General features: G+C 38.4%; 1 protein-coding gene across 2 annotated transcripts in view; it reads right to left on the reverse strand.

Annotated features, from left to right (window-relative positions):
• Window positions 1–3,560: 3,560 nt before the first annotated feature.
• Window positions 3,561–20,815, reverse strand: part of sema5bb (sema domain, seven thrombospondin repeats (type 1 and type 1-like), transmembrane domain (TM) and short cytoplasmic domain, (semaphorin) 5Bb) — a 42,136-nt gene continuing 24,881 nt past the window's right edge. For both annotated transcript variants that reach the window (XM_056751510.1, XM_056751509.1), the window contains 17 exons: window positions 19,962–20,024; window positions 19,464–19,776; window positions 17,331–17,616; window positions 17,100–17,235; window positions 16,403–16,610; window positions 15,798–16,005; window positions 11,856–11,973; window positions 11,035–11,219; window positions 9,377–9,520; window positions 9,142–9,289; window positions 8,680–8,908; window positions 8,168–8,386; window positions 7,899–8,069; window positions 7,573–7,713; window positions 7,453–7,488; window positions 7,044–7,252; window positions 3,561–6,037 (listed from right to left, as the gene is read on the reverse strand). In XM_056751510.1, the coding sequence (XP_056607488.1) occupies window positions 5,876–6,037; window positions 7,044–7,252; window positions 7,453–7,488; window positions 7,573–7,713; window positions 7,899–8,069; window positions 8,168–8,386; window positions 8,680–8,908; window positions 9,142–9,289; window positions 9,377–9,520; window positions 11,035–11,219; window positions 11,856–11,973; window positions 15,798–16,005; window positions 16,403–16,610; window positions 17,100–17,235; window positions 17,331–17,616; window positions 19,464–19,776; window positions 19,962–20,024 (2,976 nt within the window). In that variant the 3' untranslated portion in view covers window positions 3,561–5,875. The remainder of the gene's footprint in view (window positions 6,038–7,043; window positions 7,253–7,452; window positions 7,489–7,572; window positions 7,714–7,898; window positions 8,070–8,167; window positions 8,387–8,679; window positions 8,909–9,141; window positions 9,290–9,376; window positions 9,521–11,034; window positions 11,220–11,855; window positions 11,974–15,797; window positions 16,006–16,402; window positions 16,611–17,099; window positions 17,236–17,330; window positions 17,617–19,463; window positions 19,777–19,961; window positions 20,025–20,815) is intronic.

Below are 20,815 nucleotides of genomic sequence, written 5' to 3' on the forward strand. Positions count from 1 at the left end.
TTGAGCTTGTAATCAAATTCTTACCATGTTCATCTTTTCACTTTAATAAAGTGCTCTAGATGGAAATGAATACCGTACTGTTTTATAGAATAAACTAAGCATCGTATATACATCTCACAGATGACAGACCAGGACAAAATGTCCAACAGTAAATGAATAAATGATCAGACAGAAATGACATTCAGTCATTTAAATGGATTCTTTATATTTAGTCTGTGCTAATGACGGGAGGCAGAAGTTCTTGTTCTCATTAATTTCTTCAGAAAGATAATTCCTTCTCAAAGCAGAACAGTTATGTTTAACTTACTGCATATGTTTGGAAAGTTGTGATCACATCTAACCAATGTCGACATCATTCCTGTCCTTGACCTCCGTTCAACTTCTTTCTACTGATGCCAGCATTTTTTCGACTCATTGATGAAATAGTTGTTTTATGTTTATTTAAACCTCACATGCCTTCTGATTGCACAGTAAATGAAAAATCAAGGCAATCTTAATATTTTGGCTCGCATTTTGCCATTTCTTGGAATCCACCTGCATGTTCTTGAGAACTCTCATCTGCTCCAAATCTCATCTGTGTTCTATCCTCAACACATCTGTGACCCGTGTCCCTGTGTCAGTTTATTTCAACATAATGTCAAATGCACATCCATGCTTCAAAAACCCAACACATGTTTACAGGAATTACAGGCTAGTATGTCAAGACTCTGGAATGTACAAGCTGACTTGAGACATGATCATAAATACATCAAGTTATTCAAGACATTTCATAAACAAAGTGCACTCAAAAATCATCGTTCTCTTTACTGATGTTTTTCATTTGTATTCCTTACGTGGATGAAGCAAAAGGCAGAATGCTATGGCCTCTATATAGTCACCAGTAAAAGACAGAATTTTCATGTTTTGCGAACTATCCCTTCAAATAATTAAGACTGAAGATAAAACACAATGGATGTGTCAGTAACAGCTGTTTATACCCCCCTATTTTGTTTGACAAGATTAGATGAGAAAGCTTCTTCGTGATATTTTAATAAGATGGCAGAATGCAATTTATTAGCACTTAAGGATTTAAGGATCTGCTCTTTATTTCCTCCAAGTCTTTCTGATTGTGTAGTCATTATATTCAGATGCTATATCATAAATCACTTCTAACCAAATTATACTGCTATTAAAATAAAAATAAAAAGCGATTATAATGGAATTTATTTGAAGTGTAATGAGTCTAAAAGCCTCATCCACTGTCATTTTAAATGCAGTTATTAAACATTACAAATGTAACTCAAGGTTGTCTGGATTTTTCCTCCTATTTTAAGTATAATGCACAAAGAAAAATTACTGTAAAAAATCCACAACTTAAGTACATACATTCAAGGAATATTATTGCATTGCATTTATTTTAACTGTACAAGATATTAATTAATATATAATATAATACAATGCAAGAAATGAGAATTACATACAATATATATTTGTATTAATAATTCAATTGAGGAAAATGTGGGATGGGCAGTGTGATTTTGGTCGGCAGTGTTTGTTCAGGAGATATAATTTTTTTCAGAACAGGTCTCATTAGTGAAGTGTGTTTGGAGCCCATAACAGGTCTCCGTTTTAAAAACACCTTCTGCTTTTATAACTCTCACCAGCTGCTGGGAAATGACTAGTTTCCTCCCATCAGTGGGAAAAACCTCTAAACAGCAAACAGTTCATTAAAAAGCCATATCACTGGTGGACTGTTAGAAGCATGAACATCATTCATCACAGATGCTGGCCACACTCACCTCATAATCACTTTTAAATCTCATCTGCATGTTTGGCTGAAGGAGAGAAAGAGCTGATGTGTCACATCAACACTGATGCCACACTTGAGACACTAACCATGAACTTTTCACTGTGTGGAGGACTCTTCATCGTAAATACAATAGATAAGAATTTGATAGTAGTGTGTTGAGACGTCATTGGATATGCAGCTGTTACCAGCATACAGAAAGCACGGGAGACAGACAATAAAGAAGAGATAGACAGACAGACGTAGACTCCACCAACGGATCAGACAGTGAAAGACAGACAGATCAACACAGAGATGAAAGACACACGAAAAAATTGACAGACTCAACAACAGAGTTCTGATAGACAGGGGCAGACAGACAGATAGAAGAAAAACAGAAAGGCATATAACGACAGACAGACAGACATAAAGAAGATACAAATAGATATTTAGAAGACAGACAGATGGACCCAGAGATGAAGGACAGATAGATAGACTCAACAACAGAGTTCAGATAGAAGAGAAAGACATACATAGACAGAAAGACAGACAGACTAACATATAGAAGACAAACAAACAGGCATATAGTAGACAGACATAAAGAGGACAGACAAAGAGACATTTAGAAGACAAACATAAAGAAGACAGACGGACCGACCCAGAGATGAAAGACAGATAGCCAGGGAAATACATAGACAGACAGACAGGCAGACAGAAAATTAGAGATACATAGAAGACAGACAGACATATAAATAGACAGACGTACAGAAGGTAAGACAGACAGACATATAAATACACAGACATACAGAAGACAGATAGCAATCAAAATGAAAGGCATATAGCAGACAGACATAAAGAAGACAGACAAAGAGACATTTAAAAGACAGATAAAAGACAAACATAAAGGAGACAGACAGACCGACATAAAGATGAAAGACAGACAGACATAGAGATAGACAGACTTAACAACCGATTTCAGACAGACATACAAATAGACTGACATACAGAAGACAGACAGACTGACAGAGAGCAGACAGACACAAAGACAGACAAAGAGATGTTTAGAAGACAGACAGATAGAAGACAGAAACACAGACTCAACCAACAGAACAGACAGACAAAGACAGACAGACCGACACAGAGATGAAAGACAGACAGGAAAATAGACACAGTCAACAACAGAGATCATATAGGGAGAGAAAGACATACATGGACAGACATATAGAAGACAGACACACATACAGATTGATACGGATCAGACAGACAGACAGACATACATACATTAAAAAGAAAGACAAATCTATATTTAAAAGACATGCCGACAAATACAAGATAGAAATACATAAGTATATACAAGACAGACAGACAGATCGACCAACAGATCAGACAAACAAAGACATGGACAGAGATGAAAGACACATAGACAGATATAGACTGAAACTAAGAAAGACTTTTAGAAGACAGACAGACATACATATAGATATGGAGCAGACAGACATATAGATAGACATATACCAGACAGACTGACATAAACATATTAAGAAGACAGACACATATTCACAAGACAGACAGACAGACTCGACTAACAAATCATACAGATCGACACAGAGATTAAAGACAGAAAGATAGACAGACTCAACAACAGAGAAAGACATACATAGACAGACAGACAGGAAATTAGACAGAAATATAGATATGTATAAATAGACAGCCAGAGAGACATAAGAGACAAACAAACAGATATCTAGAAGGAAGACGGATAGACAGGCAGACAGATTTCACTGTAAATTGCATCAAATTTTACATTGGATATTTATTTTTACAATGTACAACATACAAAAGCATAGCAAAGTTTCACAGTGTGAAAGGAAGTGATCGTGTGATGCACATTTTCTTTTTAATTGCATAGAAACCATCTGCATAATAATAATGCTTCATGATCCATGCAACATCAGTGAGCAGTTCAAACATCATCCACTGCATTCAGACCACCTGCTCATGTACCCTCAAAATATAATGCCATCATAAACATAAAGAGAAAATTACGAAGAAAATAAAAATAATTCTTCTTATAAAATGTATACACACGATGGCTGTTCACATAGAAGCCGCAGGGCAAAATATAACTGTCATAAAGTGGAGTGTAAAGTCTTCATAAACACGAGAGAAATTGCATTTTGTCTCATGTTGTGGTTCACTAGCAGGACATCAAAAAATCAGATTCCGGTAAAAAATGATGATTTGCTCATAAATATATAACACTAACTACAAATATACATAAAAACAATGATCCCTTTAGGTTCAATAAAACGAACACATCATTGTTTCATAGCATCAATCTCCAGTTATCATCACTTTAATTAAAGATGTTAAAAATGATTTTACTCCTTAATTGGGAACGTCCTTCAGTGAACTACAAAAACACACATAAAGTTGAAATAGTTCATGTGTACTATACATTAGAATATCATATGAAGAGCTCATTTCTAAAACGCATTAAACTCCAAATTTAATAAAAATGAGTTTGTCATGCCATTTTGCTGTGTACTAAACCTATTCACTGCTCCATCAATGTTTCATGCCAAATCGCTATATTTCCTTGTTTAAAATGTACTGCAAGATGCAGTTTCTTTCCAAAACGCCTGTTTTTAGCCTAACTGTCCTCTCGACCAATCAGAATTCGCTCGTAAGTGGTATTTGTATGTGTTATTTCTAAATTATTTGTTGTATGTGGTGGAAAATATTGAAACATGAAATTGAAAATATTTATTTTATTTTACTATTAACTTTGTTACTATTCATTTTATTTGGCTGTTATTTATTTCATGTATTTGCATTTATTTGATTTATATTAATGTGAGTCCCTGATGTCATATGTTTCATGTTCTTTTGTTTGTTTGTTTTTAAAAAGAAATAAACCAACATTTTTTTGAAAAATAGGATGGATTTGTAGCGTTTTGGAAAAGAGCTCTTCATATATAGTTGCTGTCCTTCTGAAACCTCTTATGTCCAAATTCGCAGTTTTTCAGTAAATGGAATATAAATACATACTGTGTTGTCAAAGTTGACAGGCACTTTTTAATTGAAAAGTTTTAAAAGTTTTAATTTAATTGAGTACTTTTTAAACTTTTTGTTGGTTAATATTTGCAAAACCTAGTGACTAACAATACTGATTTATGGCAAAAAAATCATGAAATATGGAGGGGTTTCAGAAGGACAGCAGTGATATTCAGAATGTACAATATGAAAGCGCATGCGAGGAACAGACCTATTAGTAATTGAAACGGTTCCCTTCTTGTGTAGCTTAAATCTCATTCATGCATCTGTGCATCGAGAACATGTCAAGTTCAACTCTGATGACAATTTAAGTCATGGACTTTTTTATGCACTTTTTTTTTCTTTTTGATAGGCCCCAGTCATTGTATGTTCTGTCAGTTCATACATTCCCATAAAAGTAAGTGACAGAATATTTCTTTTCATGTGAAAGTTTATATAAAAAGTTTTGAAGTTTAAAAGCCAGTCTCAAAATGGCGTGAGGCATAGAGCCACATTAAAGATATCGTCCATTTTCATAACTCCTGGGATAACTCCTCTATCCTGTACCTGCTCAGTTTTGTTTGTTTCGTTCAGTTTCTGCTGGCGTGACGTAAACCATTCACATGACCAATAATTCAGATAAAAGCAAATAAACCAGAGGAAAACAAGAGAAACGTGTTCAGGTTGTGAGACATCACAATTGTTCCAGAAACTTCCCATTTGAAAAACTCAAACAAGTTCTGCTGTTACACTTGCTTTCTTAAACTGAAGTATCTAAAGATGCCAGCGCGTACATGTAGCATGTCCATGCATCGATCCTCCACCGATTCCTCAGTGTTTTTGTATCGAGCATTAAAACCTGTGACTTTCCATCTGAAACTGTTTTCCTCAATCGTTTTTTTGTCAATTCTATTTCAGGTCTGAACGTCACTTTGCGTTTACCCAGGTCGCACGCTCGGCTTTCCTGTACTGTATATCCCTGCGTATTCAAATGCATCTGCATGGTAAGATACAGATGTGTAACCACGGTCACACACATACGCATTAAAGACGAGATATTTGCGAGTGTGTCCATCAGCTGTGCATGTAACTGCAGGGAGAATCCAGCGATGGGTAGTCGTATTTGCCCAGAGGGGTGGGGTAATACGTGGTGGCGTAGACGTTCGTCTGCGGCATGGGCGAAGGGAAGAAATTGCAGCTTTCTTCTGGTGGAAGCAGGTTATTCTTATTCAGGGTCTGCGGGAAACATAGAAAACACACAAGTGTGTCAGAAACTGGAATTTCAAAGGCCACGGTGTGATTTGCATCATCCCGTGCCTCTCTGTGATGTCGCTCGGAGGATCGAGAGGGTACCGGAAAACAAAGACTAATAGATAAACCGGATTTCCACAGAGATGTTTCTTCAGAGACAGATTCATGTGGACTGGTTCTCTAGTGGTTTTGCTTCTGAGCCACAGTACACAGGTAAAACTTTATTTATTGTACAAAAATAAACAAAAATGTCTTCAAGATATCAATCCGTTGGCATTATTATAGAACAAAAAAATTAAATATCAGAAATGTTTAATAAGATATTAAAATGACATAAACTACATAAGCTATATTAGCGTCCATACCCAGCAGAATCCAAATTCAAAAGGGTTTTCATTGGCTGTCAATGTTTTATTGTTCATTGAAAGTGACGCAATGGCATTACTCTCTGTATAATTATTACATCTCTTTATCACTGTTCTCTTAAATTAAGAATGATTTTTAAAACTCTATAAAACCCATCTCGTTTTTATAAAGAACTTATTTTATTATCTTACAAACTTACAAAATTACACAGACTAACAGTCCCCATACAAAGTAAGCTGAAATAAAAAAATGTTATCTTGATGGTAACAGTTATTGGCCTTTGCATGAAAGGGATTTAAATATGAAATAATACTAGTAAACTAGTAAAAGTAAATGTCTCCAAATAAATATTCAGATAATACAGCTAAACATTGCACAAAATCAACTATACTAGCATAAAGCATGCTTATTCTCTTTATAAGTGAACAAATAAATTAAAGTCAAAAGTCAAATACATAAATTAGACACTGATAACTTTCCTATCAAAGCTATAGATCAGTAGTAGTATTGTGTGTATTAAGCTTTTTTGTTGTTGTTGGTGACCCTATCAGTACCAACTGACCCACCCATTGAGAACCACTTCTGTAAAGCAATACAGAGAGACCCCCAAGGCATGATGGGATACCTTAAACTCCATTGGCGTGTACAAGTCGTTCCTGGGTGCACAACTGTTGTCTTTATAGTGCAGATGGTTGGGGGTGCTGGGATGGATTACTGCTGATTCCTGAGGAGGTTTGCGGAGCTTCTGGCAGTACACGTACACCAGAACAGATAGCAAAACCGCTCCCAAAAAACAGCAGACGCCCGTCAACACCATGTGGAAGAGAGAGAAACCTGCAGGTAAAAAAACAGAGACAGACGTCACACATTGAAGATCGCAAAGATCACTTTAGGTGACCTGTATTTGTTATCTGCCAAGACTATCCATGTTTTTCCATGTTGCTAGAACGATCAATGCTAAATTTACAACAATATATTTATGCAAAGCGTCAATTGCTGCTTTTATAGATTATAGGTTTATAGATTAGATTTACCTCCACAGTTTGTGTTCCTTTTCTTTCCTGAAAACACTAAAATAAAAAAACATGTGCATGTGAAAAATACTACAATATTAACTCAAACTGTAGTGTGAGAGGGGAGGATAGGGAACTAACCTGAGCTCTCATTGGGCCGACACGCGCTCTGTTCTGTGCGGTTTCCTTGACAAGAGGCGGGGCTTATTTCACACACGCGACTACGAAGTTTTAGCCCTTCCTCGTTACACTCCGCCCACTCTGACCACACCCCCCAACCACCTATCACCCATGTGTGAGAAACAAAGAATGCAAGCTTATAAGTTTACACAATGTTAGACATCGTGTGATAATGAATAATTGTGTCAGTTAAAAAAGCAGTTTAACAGGAAAAATGGTAAAGCTTTTGACATCATCGTAAGACTGACTGACGCTAAGGTTGGGTGTGAACATAAAGGTTTTCTGACCTTCACACTCGTGTGTGTTGCACAAAGCTTCCTCTGTGTGCAGACCGATGCAGATATCACCCGAATGAGCAGGGGCGGGGTCAGAGCAGGTCCGTGTACGCTGATAGTGACCGCCACCACAGGAAGTGGAACACTGAGACCAGGAGGACCAGCATGACCATGCACCCTTCACTAAAACACAAGACCAGCTATAACACGATTCCTTGCCTTTCAAAAAGTATGTTGATGACATCAGACATGATGTCATGATGTACGTTTAGACGTCAGACCTGGACAGGGCTGAATGTTGCAGTCCTGATATTCGGCGGGCGATCCGCTGCAGGCAAACGGAGTGCTCCTCCCATCGGGCGTGGCACATGAACGCTTGCGCGTGCGGAAACCTTTGGAACACTGTTTAGAACACGTGGACCACGTTTCCCACGGCGACCACGTGGCTCCTTGCACTCGTGTGACCGGTCGAGCCATTCGCAGCAAGTCCTCGACCAGACCTACAGACAAAAAGACACATTATAAATGTAAATCATTTTGTTGGTTTTGTGGTCACGTCAGTAAATTCCCATTAGTCATTAATCTCTATGATCTGTATGGCTGCTTTTTCATGTGTAGTGTGTTATCCAAATGATTACTTCCTATTGGTCTCTTTTTTGTGTTCTTTTATTGAACCTAAAATATAGAAGATGCTCAATGAGTAACATTAAAAATAATGCCTAAAATGATATATCTGTAGGTATAAGTCCCTGGAACTACATTAGTTCAATCTGAAGTCATCCAGCGTGTTTACCATCAGTCTCGCATACGGAGGCACCGTCAGAAGGGGGGCAAACGCGCGTCTCTGTCTTGCGTTTGCCGAGCTGGAGGTCGTGAGGGTCCACGAGCAGGGCCCTGCAGGTGTACCTGACCCTCTGCTCCTGTCTCGCCCCTGTCTGGGTCACATTAACAGCGTACCAAGGAGTCCAAGGAGTGTTCCGCCTGACCTCTGCACACGCATCCAAATTACACGCCTTGTACTCCTGAAAAGATGCGCATTGAGAGTGAGAAACATGGGCGGCGTGTGGTGGCCAATTGTTGGTGGACACCAGAAGGTGAATTGTGTTGAATTAAACAGCTCATGTTTACACTTTTGGGTCTTTTAGTATTCCTTACATAGACACATCACTTAAAAAATGTCTTGTTCAATTCCCATTTGCTTTTCTATAGATATTACAAATAGCATTGATGTCATATGACCATTTGAAGATCCTACCAGCGGGCATCCGGGACAGGTGTTTCCGTTCTCACAGGTGCGAACCCTGGATTGGATTCCACCTCCGCAGGCGACGCTACACTTGGACCAGGCACTCCACGAGACCCAGGACACAGGAACAGGACAGAGGTTTTTCTCATTACACAATCTGAATCACAAACACATAAGGAACAGAATCATGTACCGGTCGCCTCAAACAAACACTAGCGCACAGATAAAGGTTTCTGAATCTCACCTTTCCTCTCTGGCCTGGCCCACACACACTCGCCCTCCGTGTCGGGGTGCTGGATTGTTACAGGACCGCTGTCGAACCTCGAAGCCGATGCCACAGCTGGTGCTGCACTCGGCCCAGGAGGACCACGGAGTCCAACCTCCATTTCTGAATGGACAGAAGCAGCATTACTGACAGATGTCGCGCAGTAAAATAATGATACAGAGTTTCTCAGGCACGACTGCAACCAGAGCCATTGAGAGAGAGAGAGGTCTGCCCACGGAAGTCCAAAACGCTGGAGCGTCATGTGATTGGAAATGTTCCAGGAAGTTATGTAAAAAAAATGTATTCATTAAAGGGCTTTCGTCTATAAATTGGTCAGAATTGAACCTCTGTTGGTCTGTTTAGTCGCAGCTCCATGCATTACTAGTAACTTCCGGAAACTATTGAGAGCTTCCATGAACCGCCATTGCAGTGAAAAAACTTTTCCATTGGAGTCAACGGAGTTGACGCGACTCTCTCTCTCAATAACTCAGACTGCAACTAAAGTCTAGCTTAACAAGGATTAATCACTCAAAAAAAATCAGTCATAATTTATGGGATTCAACCTCATGTTGTTCAAAACCTAAACATGACTCTTTCTTCTGTAAAGACATTTAAAAAAATACATTTGGCCCCCATTGACTTCCATACAATGGAAGTCAATGGGGGCCAATGTTCTTCGGTTGCCAACATTCTTTAAAATATCATCTTTTGCATTCTGCAGAAAAAAGAAAGTCATAAGGTTTGGAATGATATAAGGGTGAGACAATTATGAATGAAATTGAGTTTTTGAGCGAACACTTGGATCTCTTGGATTTTGGGAACAGTAATGATTTTTCAGGATTGCTCTTTTATATTGTATGATTACGTATGTATGCATGTATGAATAATTTAAAAAAATTCTCCAGTCATGAAGCGTATTTTATACCATTTCAACATCAGCACAAACTGTTGCGAAATGCTGTTATTGCCAAGTTCGCTATATTTAAAGAGAAAAACAATCTCGTGTCAAACTGACCCCCATCTCTAACTCTGTTCTGAACTATTGAGCTTTCTTATCATCCCAAAACTGAACACACTGAACCACTGCATTCTCACACGATCTCAGTAACTTTAACTGCTGTGTTCCAACATTTTTATCAACTTCTAACTCGATTGACTGCACCTGAGTGTTATTACTTCTAGATTTGCCACCGTTCCGGCTGTTATCATCCGTTTACATGAAACATTTATCCTTTTAGGTTTTAACATCGTAGCAAATGATGTGTGTTAACACAAGATCTGGAGGTAAAGAAATAATTGGAACAATCATTCAGTGTCGTAAAGTGGCCGCAGGATAATAGCACATGCAGAAAAGCAGCAACAGGAGAAGCGCTGCATCAGCTGATAACAAATAGAGTCAAGATTACACGCAGCACACACAAGAATGATGGACTCCAGGACTCAGCATCTCTCTCCTGCAAGACTTGAAGATGTTTTCATGTGCATTGACACTTTGCTTGTTTATGATTGAAGAATTTAATCCGACATCTCTGGCAGAGGAATTGACTATAATACTAATTCCCAAAAGGACATCATTGCTGAAAGTGCTATTAAAATAAAATGTAAAGGTACATGTGTGTATATTAAAGCAAAGGTACCTGGAACAGTTGGCCACCTCTATGTTTGCCCCGACACATTTTTGCCCCCCGCACTGCGGTGGTGGATTATCACAGGAACGAGTGCGACACTGACAAGTACTTGTGCTCTTCCCTCCGTCGTCATGGTTACAAGGCTGCCAGGATGACCAATGGCCAAAGTCACCGTCTTGCGTGAGGTTCCGTTCCTTCAAAATCAAAATCAAAGGCACGTATTCATTTTTAGATGAGATTTTATGTGTCTGGCACTGTGTGCAAGCAAACGCCGAGGCTTCCAGGGTATTAGAAAACCATGTTTGTTTATTATTGTCCCTTTGGGAATATCAACTCTCGGGGATAATAGGAAATTAGTGATGTGTAATTATGGACGTAATGAAGTGTCACTGGAGAACAGGAGTGACATTGAGCATCCATTAAGCTAGAACATCAGTGTATAATTGACACTGTCAGAAGGAGACTTCAATATAGATGGATCAGAGGCCACGATCCGTTTCACGCTTGTTCATAAGAGATTAGATTTTCTCTGCTCCTTTGACACACTCCATTTTCTGCTGTTTAATGTAACGGAACAGAAGAAACAGAACAGAATGAATGCCAAAGACAGCATTGTTCAGATCATTTGATTCTTGGAGGAATCGAATCAAAAATGTTTACGAATATTGAAATCTTAGAAGTCTGTTGAAAAAACACTGTTCTAAAAAGAACACCTGTGATATTTTGGGGATATTTGGCTTAAAAACCAAAGTCTCCATTCGGTTCACTGCTGTCAAGTGCTAGATATGAATGAGATGTTGGCTGAAAGTGTTCATCATTCTATCACTCACTGGGCACTTTGTAATGTTCTGGCTCCATTGACTCATGTTGGAACTGTCCTCGATGGTCGAACATCGTTTCTCTTTTCTGTCCCATCCGCAGTATGGATCTCTGGCACCCAGACAGTCTCTACAAACACACAAACACAAGGTCATACATCAGTGCACCTACTGTAAGTACAGTAACGCACTTAAAGGGATAGTTCACCAGACAAAAAAAATTCTGTCACAATTTTTGTCATTTCAAACCTGTATGACGTTCTTTCTTACACTGCACACAAAAGAAGATATTTTGAAGAATGATGGTACCTATTCACTTCTATTGTATGGACAACAAACCAATGCAATTGAATAGGTGCCGGTTAATATTTTTCAAAAAAAAATATTTTTTGTTCAGCGAAAGATTGTATGTATGTATTCCATAAGCTGAAATATAAAATTATATTCTATAAATAAACAATTAAAAAGAGAAATCTTCTTTCGTTGTCATTTCAAACCTGTATGACTTCCCTCCTTCCGAAGAACACAAACAAAGTTACTTTTAAGAATGTTCTTAACCGAACAGCACTGCTCCCCGTTCACTTCTGTTGTATGGACAACAAACCAATGCAAGTGAATGGGGGCCAGTAAACGTTGCGGGCGGCAGCGGGACATTTTTGGCGGGACCGGGACACAAATCCGTCCTGCGCAGGCCTCTAGAAGGAAATCATACAGGTTTGAAAAGTCAAGAGGATGAGTAAATGATGAAAGAAACTTCTCCAAAATCTTTTTAGACTTTCAATGAAACATTAATTTAGTTATCAATGAGTTTTTATGAGGGCCGTTGGCTGGTCCACACAATGCAGAAAAAACTGACCCATACACACACAAAAACAATTCCACAGACATGAAGTCCAATCTGCATACATTAAATGTATTAATAAGGTCATGTGAGTGATTCCTATGATTACACACTTACAGTTTAATCAGACTGAAATGAAATAACAAGACTTCTAGTTAGTGCAATATTTCTGATTATAATGAAATCAAATGCTTGATTGGCTTTTGCTCAATCCAACGCCAGGTCATAAATCAACTCTAAAGAGTGGAAATGTTTCCCCTTAATGCATTTTAAAGATTTGACCTTTTGCTACCTGTGTGTATGTGTACGTGGGAGAGAATTTATAATTAAATGCGCTTCATTCCATCACATTGCTATGCTAAACGCAGAGTGGCTTTCACAAACCTCTTACATTACAGTCAAACGCTTCCACTTTACATACCTGTGTGTAGAATAAGAGGGGCTTGCGTTTCTCACGTACAGACCTTCTAAAGCAATTACTGTCAGTCTTTTGTCAACATTACACTCACATGCATAATAACTCCTGCTATTAAACCTAACAGATCTCATGAAAAACCTCTCCTGATGCTGATGACCACAGAATAGCTGCGTTCCAAAGTCTTGCAAGCTGTCTTGCTGTCTGTTTACTAAAGCAGAATGCTATCTGAAATTAAACACATCTGAGCCTCATATGCAATTGCTTTTTTATAAATAAATACTTTTCAGATAACTGAATTTGAAGTTTGGAACTGCTCAGGTTTTCCCAGCTGATGGCTTCGTGATCAAAAAGCACCCTAAAGGGATAGTTCACCAAAAAATAAAAATGATTATATCATTTATTAACCCCCATGCCATTCCAACCCTGTATGACTTTTGTTTCGTCTGCAGAACACGAAAGAAGATATTTTGAAGAATGTTGACTCCCTTTGACTTCCATAGTATGGACATGAAACCACAGACGCATTTCTCAAAATTTCTTCTTTTGTGTTCCACAAAAGAGTCATAAAAATATTTTGAATGATATGAGAGGGTATACATGATGACTGGATGTTTTCTTATGGGATTTATTTAGATACTGAATTGAGTCTTTTAGAGTCAAGAGATATGTTATGTTAGTGATTCCATTAAAGTACTGATATCAAACTTCATTTGTAATGCAAAGCCAGTTTCCTGGTAAAAGTGAAGCGCACGTTATTTATCTCAGACAATTTATGTGTTCTATTTATATCAACGACAGGGAGAAAGATGCTGTGATTTTTTTAAATGACAGATTCATCATTCGCCTGCCTCTCGGCCTAAAGCAGAGGATTTATGAGTGGGTATAATAATCTCTCATAAGTGCTGTCATTCAATTTATCTCTCTCGGCTTTACTTTCTGTCTGAATCCGAGGGCAGAAGCGTCTGAGAAGGACATGTCAAAGTGTGCCAACAAGTCTGCCATAATTTAAAAGCATTTTGCTCCTTTTAGAGGACACGTGCGGATGGCTTCCGTCGAAATGACAGCTAATCAGTTACGGCAATTTAATGGTTTAAGAGCTTGAAAAAAGCGGGAAAATTTTCTTATTGATCGTGTGTGTGGATAAAGTGTAACATTAACGGTTTGCACACGTCCAAGGTTATGCATTGACCTCAGACGTCTGCTGACAAAGAGTTACATGGTTCTGAAGAAGCAATTATTCCTCAAGTTTAATCATTTATTTAGCTATTGTAACTCTCTAACTGTGGTATTCCACGACAAATAACATCAAGTATTCACGGCATTACTTAAATAGTAGCATTATGATTATACCACTTTTCACTGGTTGCATTATTTTCATTGGTTTTAACAAGATCTTCTCTTCTTAATATATTTAAATATTAAAATAACTATATGAATGCAAACTATATTACTCTCAAACTAGATGACCTCAATAATAACCATAATTGTGTTCTTTACCTTGAACAAATCATAATTTTAACATAGGAAAGAAGTTTTTATGTATTTTCTTGCTTTTCTGCTGAAATTCTCTTTACCGTACAATCTCGTTTTGTCTGAGAGAATTTTATGTTCCAATTTAAACGTAATAAAATTAAAACATCCTGAAAAAACAAATGGATGTTCCTCTAGATCAGTGGTTCTCCCCTATGGCCTGCGAGATCCATCATCCTACCAAGTTTAGCCTAAACTCTGATAAAACACCTGAACAAGCTAATCGGCATCTTTAGGAATAGATGCGTTCAACTTAACGCGGCGCTGTGCAAATCTTTAAGTGTATGACATTAAAGTACCCCGAAACCGATTAAATTGCGTACCATGCAATCCCCACTTGAATCGCTCTCACGATACGTAAATGTCATACAGCGCAAATCTGAAGACTTTGTCTGTGTTTTTCCAAACTTTGACTTTTTTACGAAATATCAGCATATCCACGTTTACCAAGTTTGCAGAAAAACAGTGACAGTTCAAAATTTGTACTGTGATTTATTTTTCCTCTCAACCAATTTGATTCGTCACATGTTATAATCGATTGTTAACCACAGTGGTTAAAGAATTGAGTTAGCAACACCAAGATCATGGCAATGATCCCAGGGATTATACATATTTAGAAACAAATGTATAGTATAATGCAACGTACAGGTTTCCTGTAGCTCAGTGGTGAGAGCATTGCGTTAACAACGCAAGGTTGTGGGTTAGATCCCAGGGGATTGCATATACCTAAGTGTAATGTTTAGGCTAATGGAATGTAAGTCTCTTAGGATAAAAGCGTCTGCCAAATGCATAAAATGTAATGTAAATGTAAGTCAACGAGTGTGAAGTATAATGCAATTTAAGTCACTTTGGATAAAAGCGCCTGCCAAATCCGAAAATGTAAGAATATTTTCGTCTCGTTTTTATAAGTTGACGAAAATGACCGTTTTTTTACTACAGTTTTCGTTATTATACCTTCATTTTTATTTTTTTATCGTCTCGTTTTTTTCGTTGGTGAAAATATGGCGTTTTTTAAGAGTCTCATGAGTCACGAGTCAAGTCTCGAGAAGGAGTCCAAGTCAAGTCGCACGTCTGTTTTTGCGACTTAAGTGCGACTCGAGTCCAAGTCGCAGACTCGAGTTTCCATCTCTGGTGCTTCTGCAAACCCTTTCGTAACGTGACTCACTCTTGGCTTTTGTAGTTGGTGCATCTCTCCAGGGGAATTTTCAGCACCCTGCTGTGAAGCCCTACGAACAGAGACCTGTCGCTCTGAAGGATCTGCAGGTTCAGGATCGGCTCCCGCACACCTTCCGGGAGGATGTTCATCTCTTCCAGGTAACATCCGCGTAGACTCTTATTGGTCGTGGAGAGGGCTTTGATGATGGTGCCGTGTTCTGATTGGTGGAGGATAAATGGTTATGATTAGAACAGCAGTGCTGCATGTCTCCTGCTTGAGCCAACAATAATGCACAATCAGCCTGTTTTTATCTCTAAATCAATCCCAACAAGGTGATCGGGACCTGAATCCCCTGAAAATATTTTTCAATATTGACCAGCTGACTCTACATTTTTCTGCTTATTAAATGGCAACTGACCAAAGAAATAAATAAATATAAATTAAATATTGATTTGAGTGAGAAGAAATCAAACGATATAAGAGAGGTGCTCAGCTATGTAGTAGATTGCCAAGGACGATTATACAGTTTAGCTACGATGTCACAGAATGCCATGAGTGACCAGTCAGCATATTGTATTCCAAAGAATGGTGTATTGTAGCACAATGAATCTAACCTGTGCCGATATACATGATGTGATATAGCGTGTCCCTCCCCTGCACGATGTCAACAGCCAATCTGGAGAAACGGATGTTGTCTTGCATCACCAGAGGATCCGTGGAAACGGGTTGAACCACCTCACTCATGAGGAAGAGCCGCTGAGCATCCTGAAGACTACGTTCTGTTAGATTACTACCCGGACCCGAATCGTTCACTGTCCCGCACTTACAGGGAGAAGAAGAGAGATGAGCCAGAGATTAATGATGTCAGAAGATATGATGTCATAATCATGTCAACATACGTGTAGACGAAAAGAAACATGTAGAAACAGAACATACATATAGAAGTCTTACAAGTTTACCTGAAAAAAAAAATCGGTCATCATTTATTCACCCGCATGTCATTCAGAAACAAGACATTTTGAGATGTTGCAGTGGTTTCGTGCCCATACAATGGAAGTCAATGGGGGCCAATGTTGTTAGGTTATCAGTGTTCCTCGAAATGTGTTTATCTTATCTTAAATGTGTGTGTTCATACAGGTATGGAAATATAAATGACAGAGTTTTCATTTTTGTGTGAACTTTCCCTTTAAGGGGACCGAAGCAAAAATCGCAAGTTATATCACACATGAACTTCAGGGAAGGAAATCTTACAAAAGTGATCAAATGGGTCTTTGAGGAAAACCTGCAGCAGAGAAATTCTAATTTCTTCACCTGAAAGTTTGGGACGGGGTTAGGAGTGGAAAGCCAGCTGGTCCGTGGGTTCTCCTGATAACGGAAGGGTCCGTTAAAGGCATGAGTGATGGAGCTGAGGTTAAACGCACACACAGCTGACGCAGCAATGCTGTTTCTGTGAGGAGAGATGACAGAAGAAGTAAGGGATGCTGAAAATTCAACATTAAACTTCTCCCAAATATTGAAAGAGGAAATGCATACATCACTTACATGTTGGTGGTAAAGACTCCATAGATGAGGTCCTGTTCGGGCAGGTAGAACGTACTCTGAAGCTCATGGTAGTAGAAGGGAACGTCTCCAGAGCGAGAACAGTTCAGTCGGGCCTTCATGAAGGTGGTCCAGGTGTCCTCAAGTAGGAAACGCCCTCCGACATCATTCTGACACACGCGGGCCACGCGAGAGAACACAGTCTTCCCACAATCCTGTTCTACTGCGTTCTCCCTGAGGAAGAAGTAGGTGAAGCGGCCCACGTCGTATGCTGAGACAAAATGAGGCTCTGTAGAGAGAGAAAGTGTGTTAAAATGATAACCTGATAAAAAATCTATTCATGTCTGCATTGCAACGTGTCAGATTTATAGCATTTGCAGCTTTACTTTCTAATATCTTTTACACTTTGAACATTTAGAACGAGAAGGTCATAGATTAGTGAATTTTATACAAACATGTCTGGGAAGCATTCAATAATATCATCTCGCATGAAGACAAAATAAGGCCTATTTTGTGAATTGTGACATGTTCATGATAATTAAACAAATTTCCCCCCGAATCTCATTATCGCAACATGGCCAGATATCATTTCTATTATTCTCTGTGGAGATTTTCCATTACTGTAATTATTTTTTTAGTAGTCTAGTAAATGGTATAGTTCCATGGTGCCTAAAGAATGCCATAATACTGCCTCTTTTGAAAAAGCCTAGTTTGGATCCCTTGGTTTTAAATAATTATCGTCCCATTTCTGAGCTACCTTTTCTATCAAAAATATTAGAGAAGGTGTCTATCATCATCTGATCTCATTTCTAAATAAAACCTCATTTAAGATCAAAATACAGTACAGAGACTGCCCTTTTAAAAGTACATAATGACTTAATGCTTGCCGCTGATTCAGGAAAGGCAGCTATTTTGATTATCCTCGACCATACGGCAACTTCTTATACGATTTATCACAATATTCTTTTAAATCGACTAAGTCAACTGGCAGGCATTAGAGGAAATGCTCTTAAATGGTTCTGTGCTTACTTCCTTACTTAGGTTCTTGTTACTTACAAAACAGAAGTTCTGTAGTTAAGCTGGGTAATTATTTTTCTGACTCTTCCTGTTGTGGGGTTCCCCAGGGATCAATTCTGAGGCCCATCTTATTTTCCTTATATATGATTCCACTCAGGTTTATCTGTCGTAAATTCAATATTGCATACCATTTTTATGCAAACGATGCACAGCTTTGTCTTCCACTGAAAGTAAGTGATGATGATGAGTTGATGATCTACTGACCTGCTATCACAAGATTAAGCAATGAATGGCTCAGAACTTCTTACAATTAAACGAAGCTAAAACAGAATCCCTTATATTTGGTTCCATCACACGGTCTGTCCAAGCGTTATCTGATCTAGGTCTTATTGCCTCAAATCTGCACAAGCAAGTTAGAAAACTGGGAGTGGTCTTTGACTCAGAGCTTAAATTTGATAAGCAAGTAAACTCTGTCGTGGATATTTCCATTTAAGAAATATTAAAAAAAATTGAGGATATGAAGCATGTTATACATGCTTTTATTATGTCAAGACTGGATTATTGTAATTCTTTGTACTTGGGAATTCCTGCTGTTCTCATTAACCGTCTTCAAGGATAACAAAATGCAACAACTGGATTGTTGACCGGGACCAAGAAACCGTTCAGTGTTTCCCCAATGTTAGCCTCCTAGCTTGTTCATTTTAGAGTTCAACTTAAGGTTTTAGTGTATTTTAAGCATTACATGGTCTAGCACCTGAATATATTTTGGACATGATCCAGCTTTATTCCACGACACGGCCAACTAGGTCATCGCACTCTAATTTTGTTACTTCATATGATGTTAGTTGGAAAGCACTTTGGTTAACATGAGTTGTTTTAAATGTGCTATATAAATAAATAAATGAAATGATGAAACAATGTTTGCATCCATCGCAAATTAAAAACTAAATGACGGTTTTCTTTTTTACACTAATGAAAATCAATTCATTTTTGCATTTTGACAATGGAAACGAAGAAGGCAAATGTAGTCTCATCCAAATTAAGGGTTTGTAAATTATAATCTCATATTTAAAATTGCTTATTTCTATGTAAAATCAATACACCGGACAGGATTTGTACCATTAAGCCATTTGGAGTTGTACTGGGCGGTCCGCAGCGGAGGCATATTCCCCAGACTGCGGTAAATAATGGGATCCCGGCTGGAGAAATCGGTCACTGTGGCCGCGTAGACCTCTCCACTCTGAGTTATCATAGCTGTAGAGTTGTGCCGTGGGTCATAGGGACAACGAGCAACTCCGCTGACAGAATCCAAAACGCTTGAGATGTCAGTGACGGAGCGAGTCGTACAGACGGGCATAAAAGCGTTTGTTCCGCAGGTGAACAAACGGCCGCCGTTCAGCAGAAGGACACGGACGTAATTCTGACACTCATCCTGAGAGGACAGACAGAAAAAAGAAATCTTCAGTATTTCATACACGCTCTCCTAACATGCTCTCAAAAAACAATTTCACTGTGATGAATTTGATAGGGTATTTAATTCAAGAACGCACCTGTTGAGATCCACACATTCATGCATGCAGCTTTAACAACAAACAGCTCTTGCGTCCCACCTCTCACCTCAGTCTTTCCTTTGCTCTGGCAGGATCTCCTGGTAGTCTCATCAACACTCCACTCAGTGGCCTGCAGTGATCACATCATTAATATCACAGTAAAAAAGCCTAAATTACAGATGCAAATCTGAACACACAGAATGTCAAGTTGACTTATTTTAATATTTGGTTGGGAGTCAAACTGCGGCAAGTCTGAAACATCGACAGCTTGATAAACAAGAATAAATAGCAGCATTTAACTTTTTTAGGTAGAAAAGTAAATTGTCACACAGGGACTTTTGACAAACTCAGACCTCAGCCATAATTCCAACTAACTTAAAAAAAAGAGATCTAGTTTATGATAGGTTACAGGAAAGCACTGGGTGGAAATAAGGGAGCAGGATTGTGAAAGTGCATATATTGGTTATATAATCTTCAGTTTTAAAATATATTTATATTTATAAATGTATTAATGTAAAATAAAAATAAACCAAATAAAATGTACAAACTTGAAACATTATTGTATCGCATCAACAAACATCTTGTTTCCACATTGTTTTGTTCTGTTCCTCCATCTTCTGACACGCTGCTTTGTCATGTTTATCTGTGTTGTCATCGCCCCATAATAATGATCTAGCACAGACTCTCGCTCTCTCACACTATTGAGAGACAGCGATTTTGTATTGACTGTGACCCTTATTGAAGGCATCAGCTGAACAACTGTGACTATCCCAATAGACGCTAAACAGATGAAGAATGGAGAGGTCACTCTTCCCACATTAGTGCTGCAGGAAGTTTTAAACAATTAGAGCCAGATGCTCCTCAATACACACAGAATGACACAACACAGCTCACAAAACAACACATCCAGCTCACATATTA

This window comes from Triplophysa dalaica, chromosome 6, assembly GCF_015846415.1.
Source record: "Triplophysa dalaica isolate WHDGS20190420 chromosome 6, ASM1584641v1, whole genome shotgun sequence".
Lineage (NCBI taxonomy): Eukaryota > Metazoa > Chordata > Actinopteri > Cypriniformes > Nemacheilidae > Triplophysa > Triplophysa dalaica.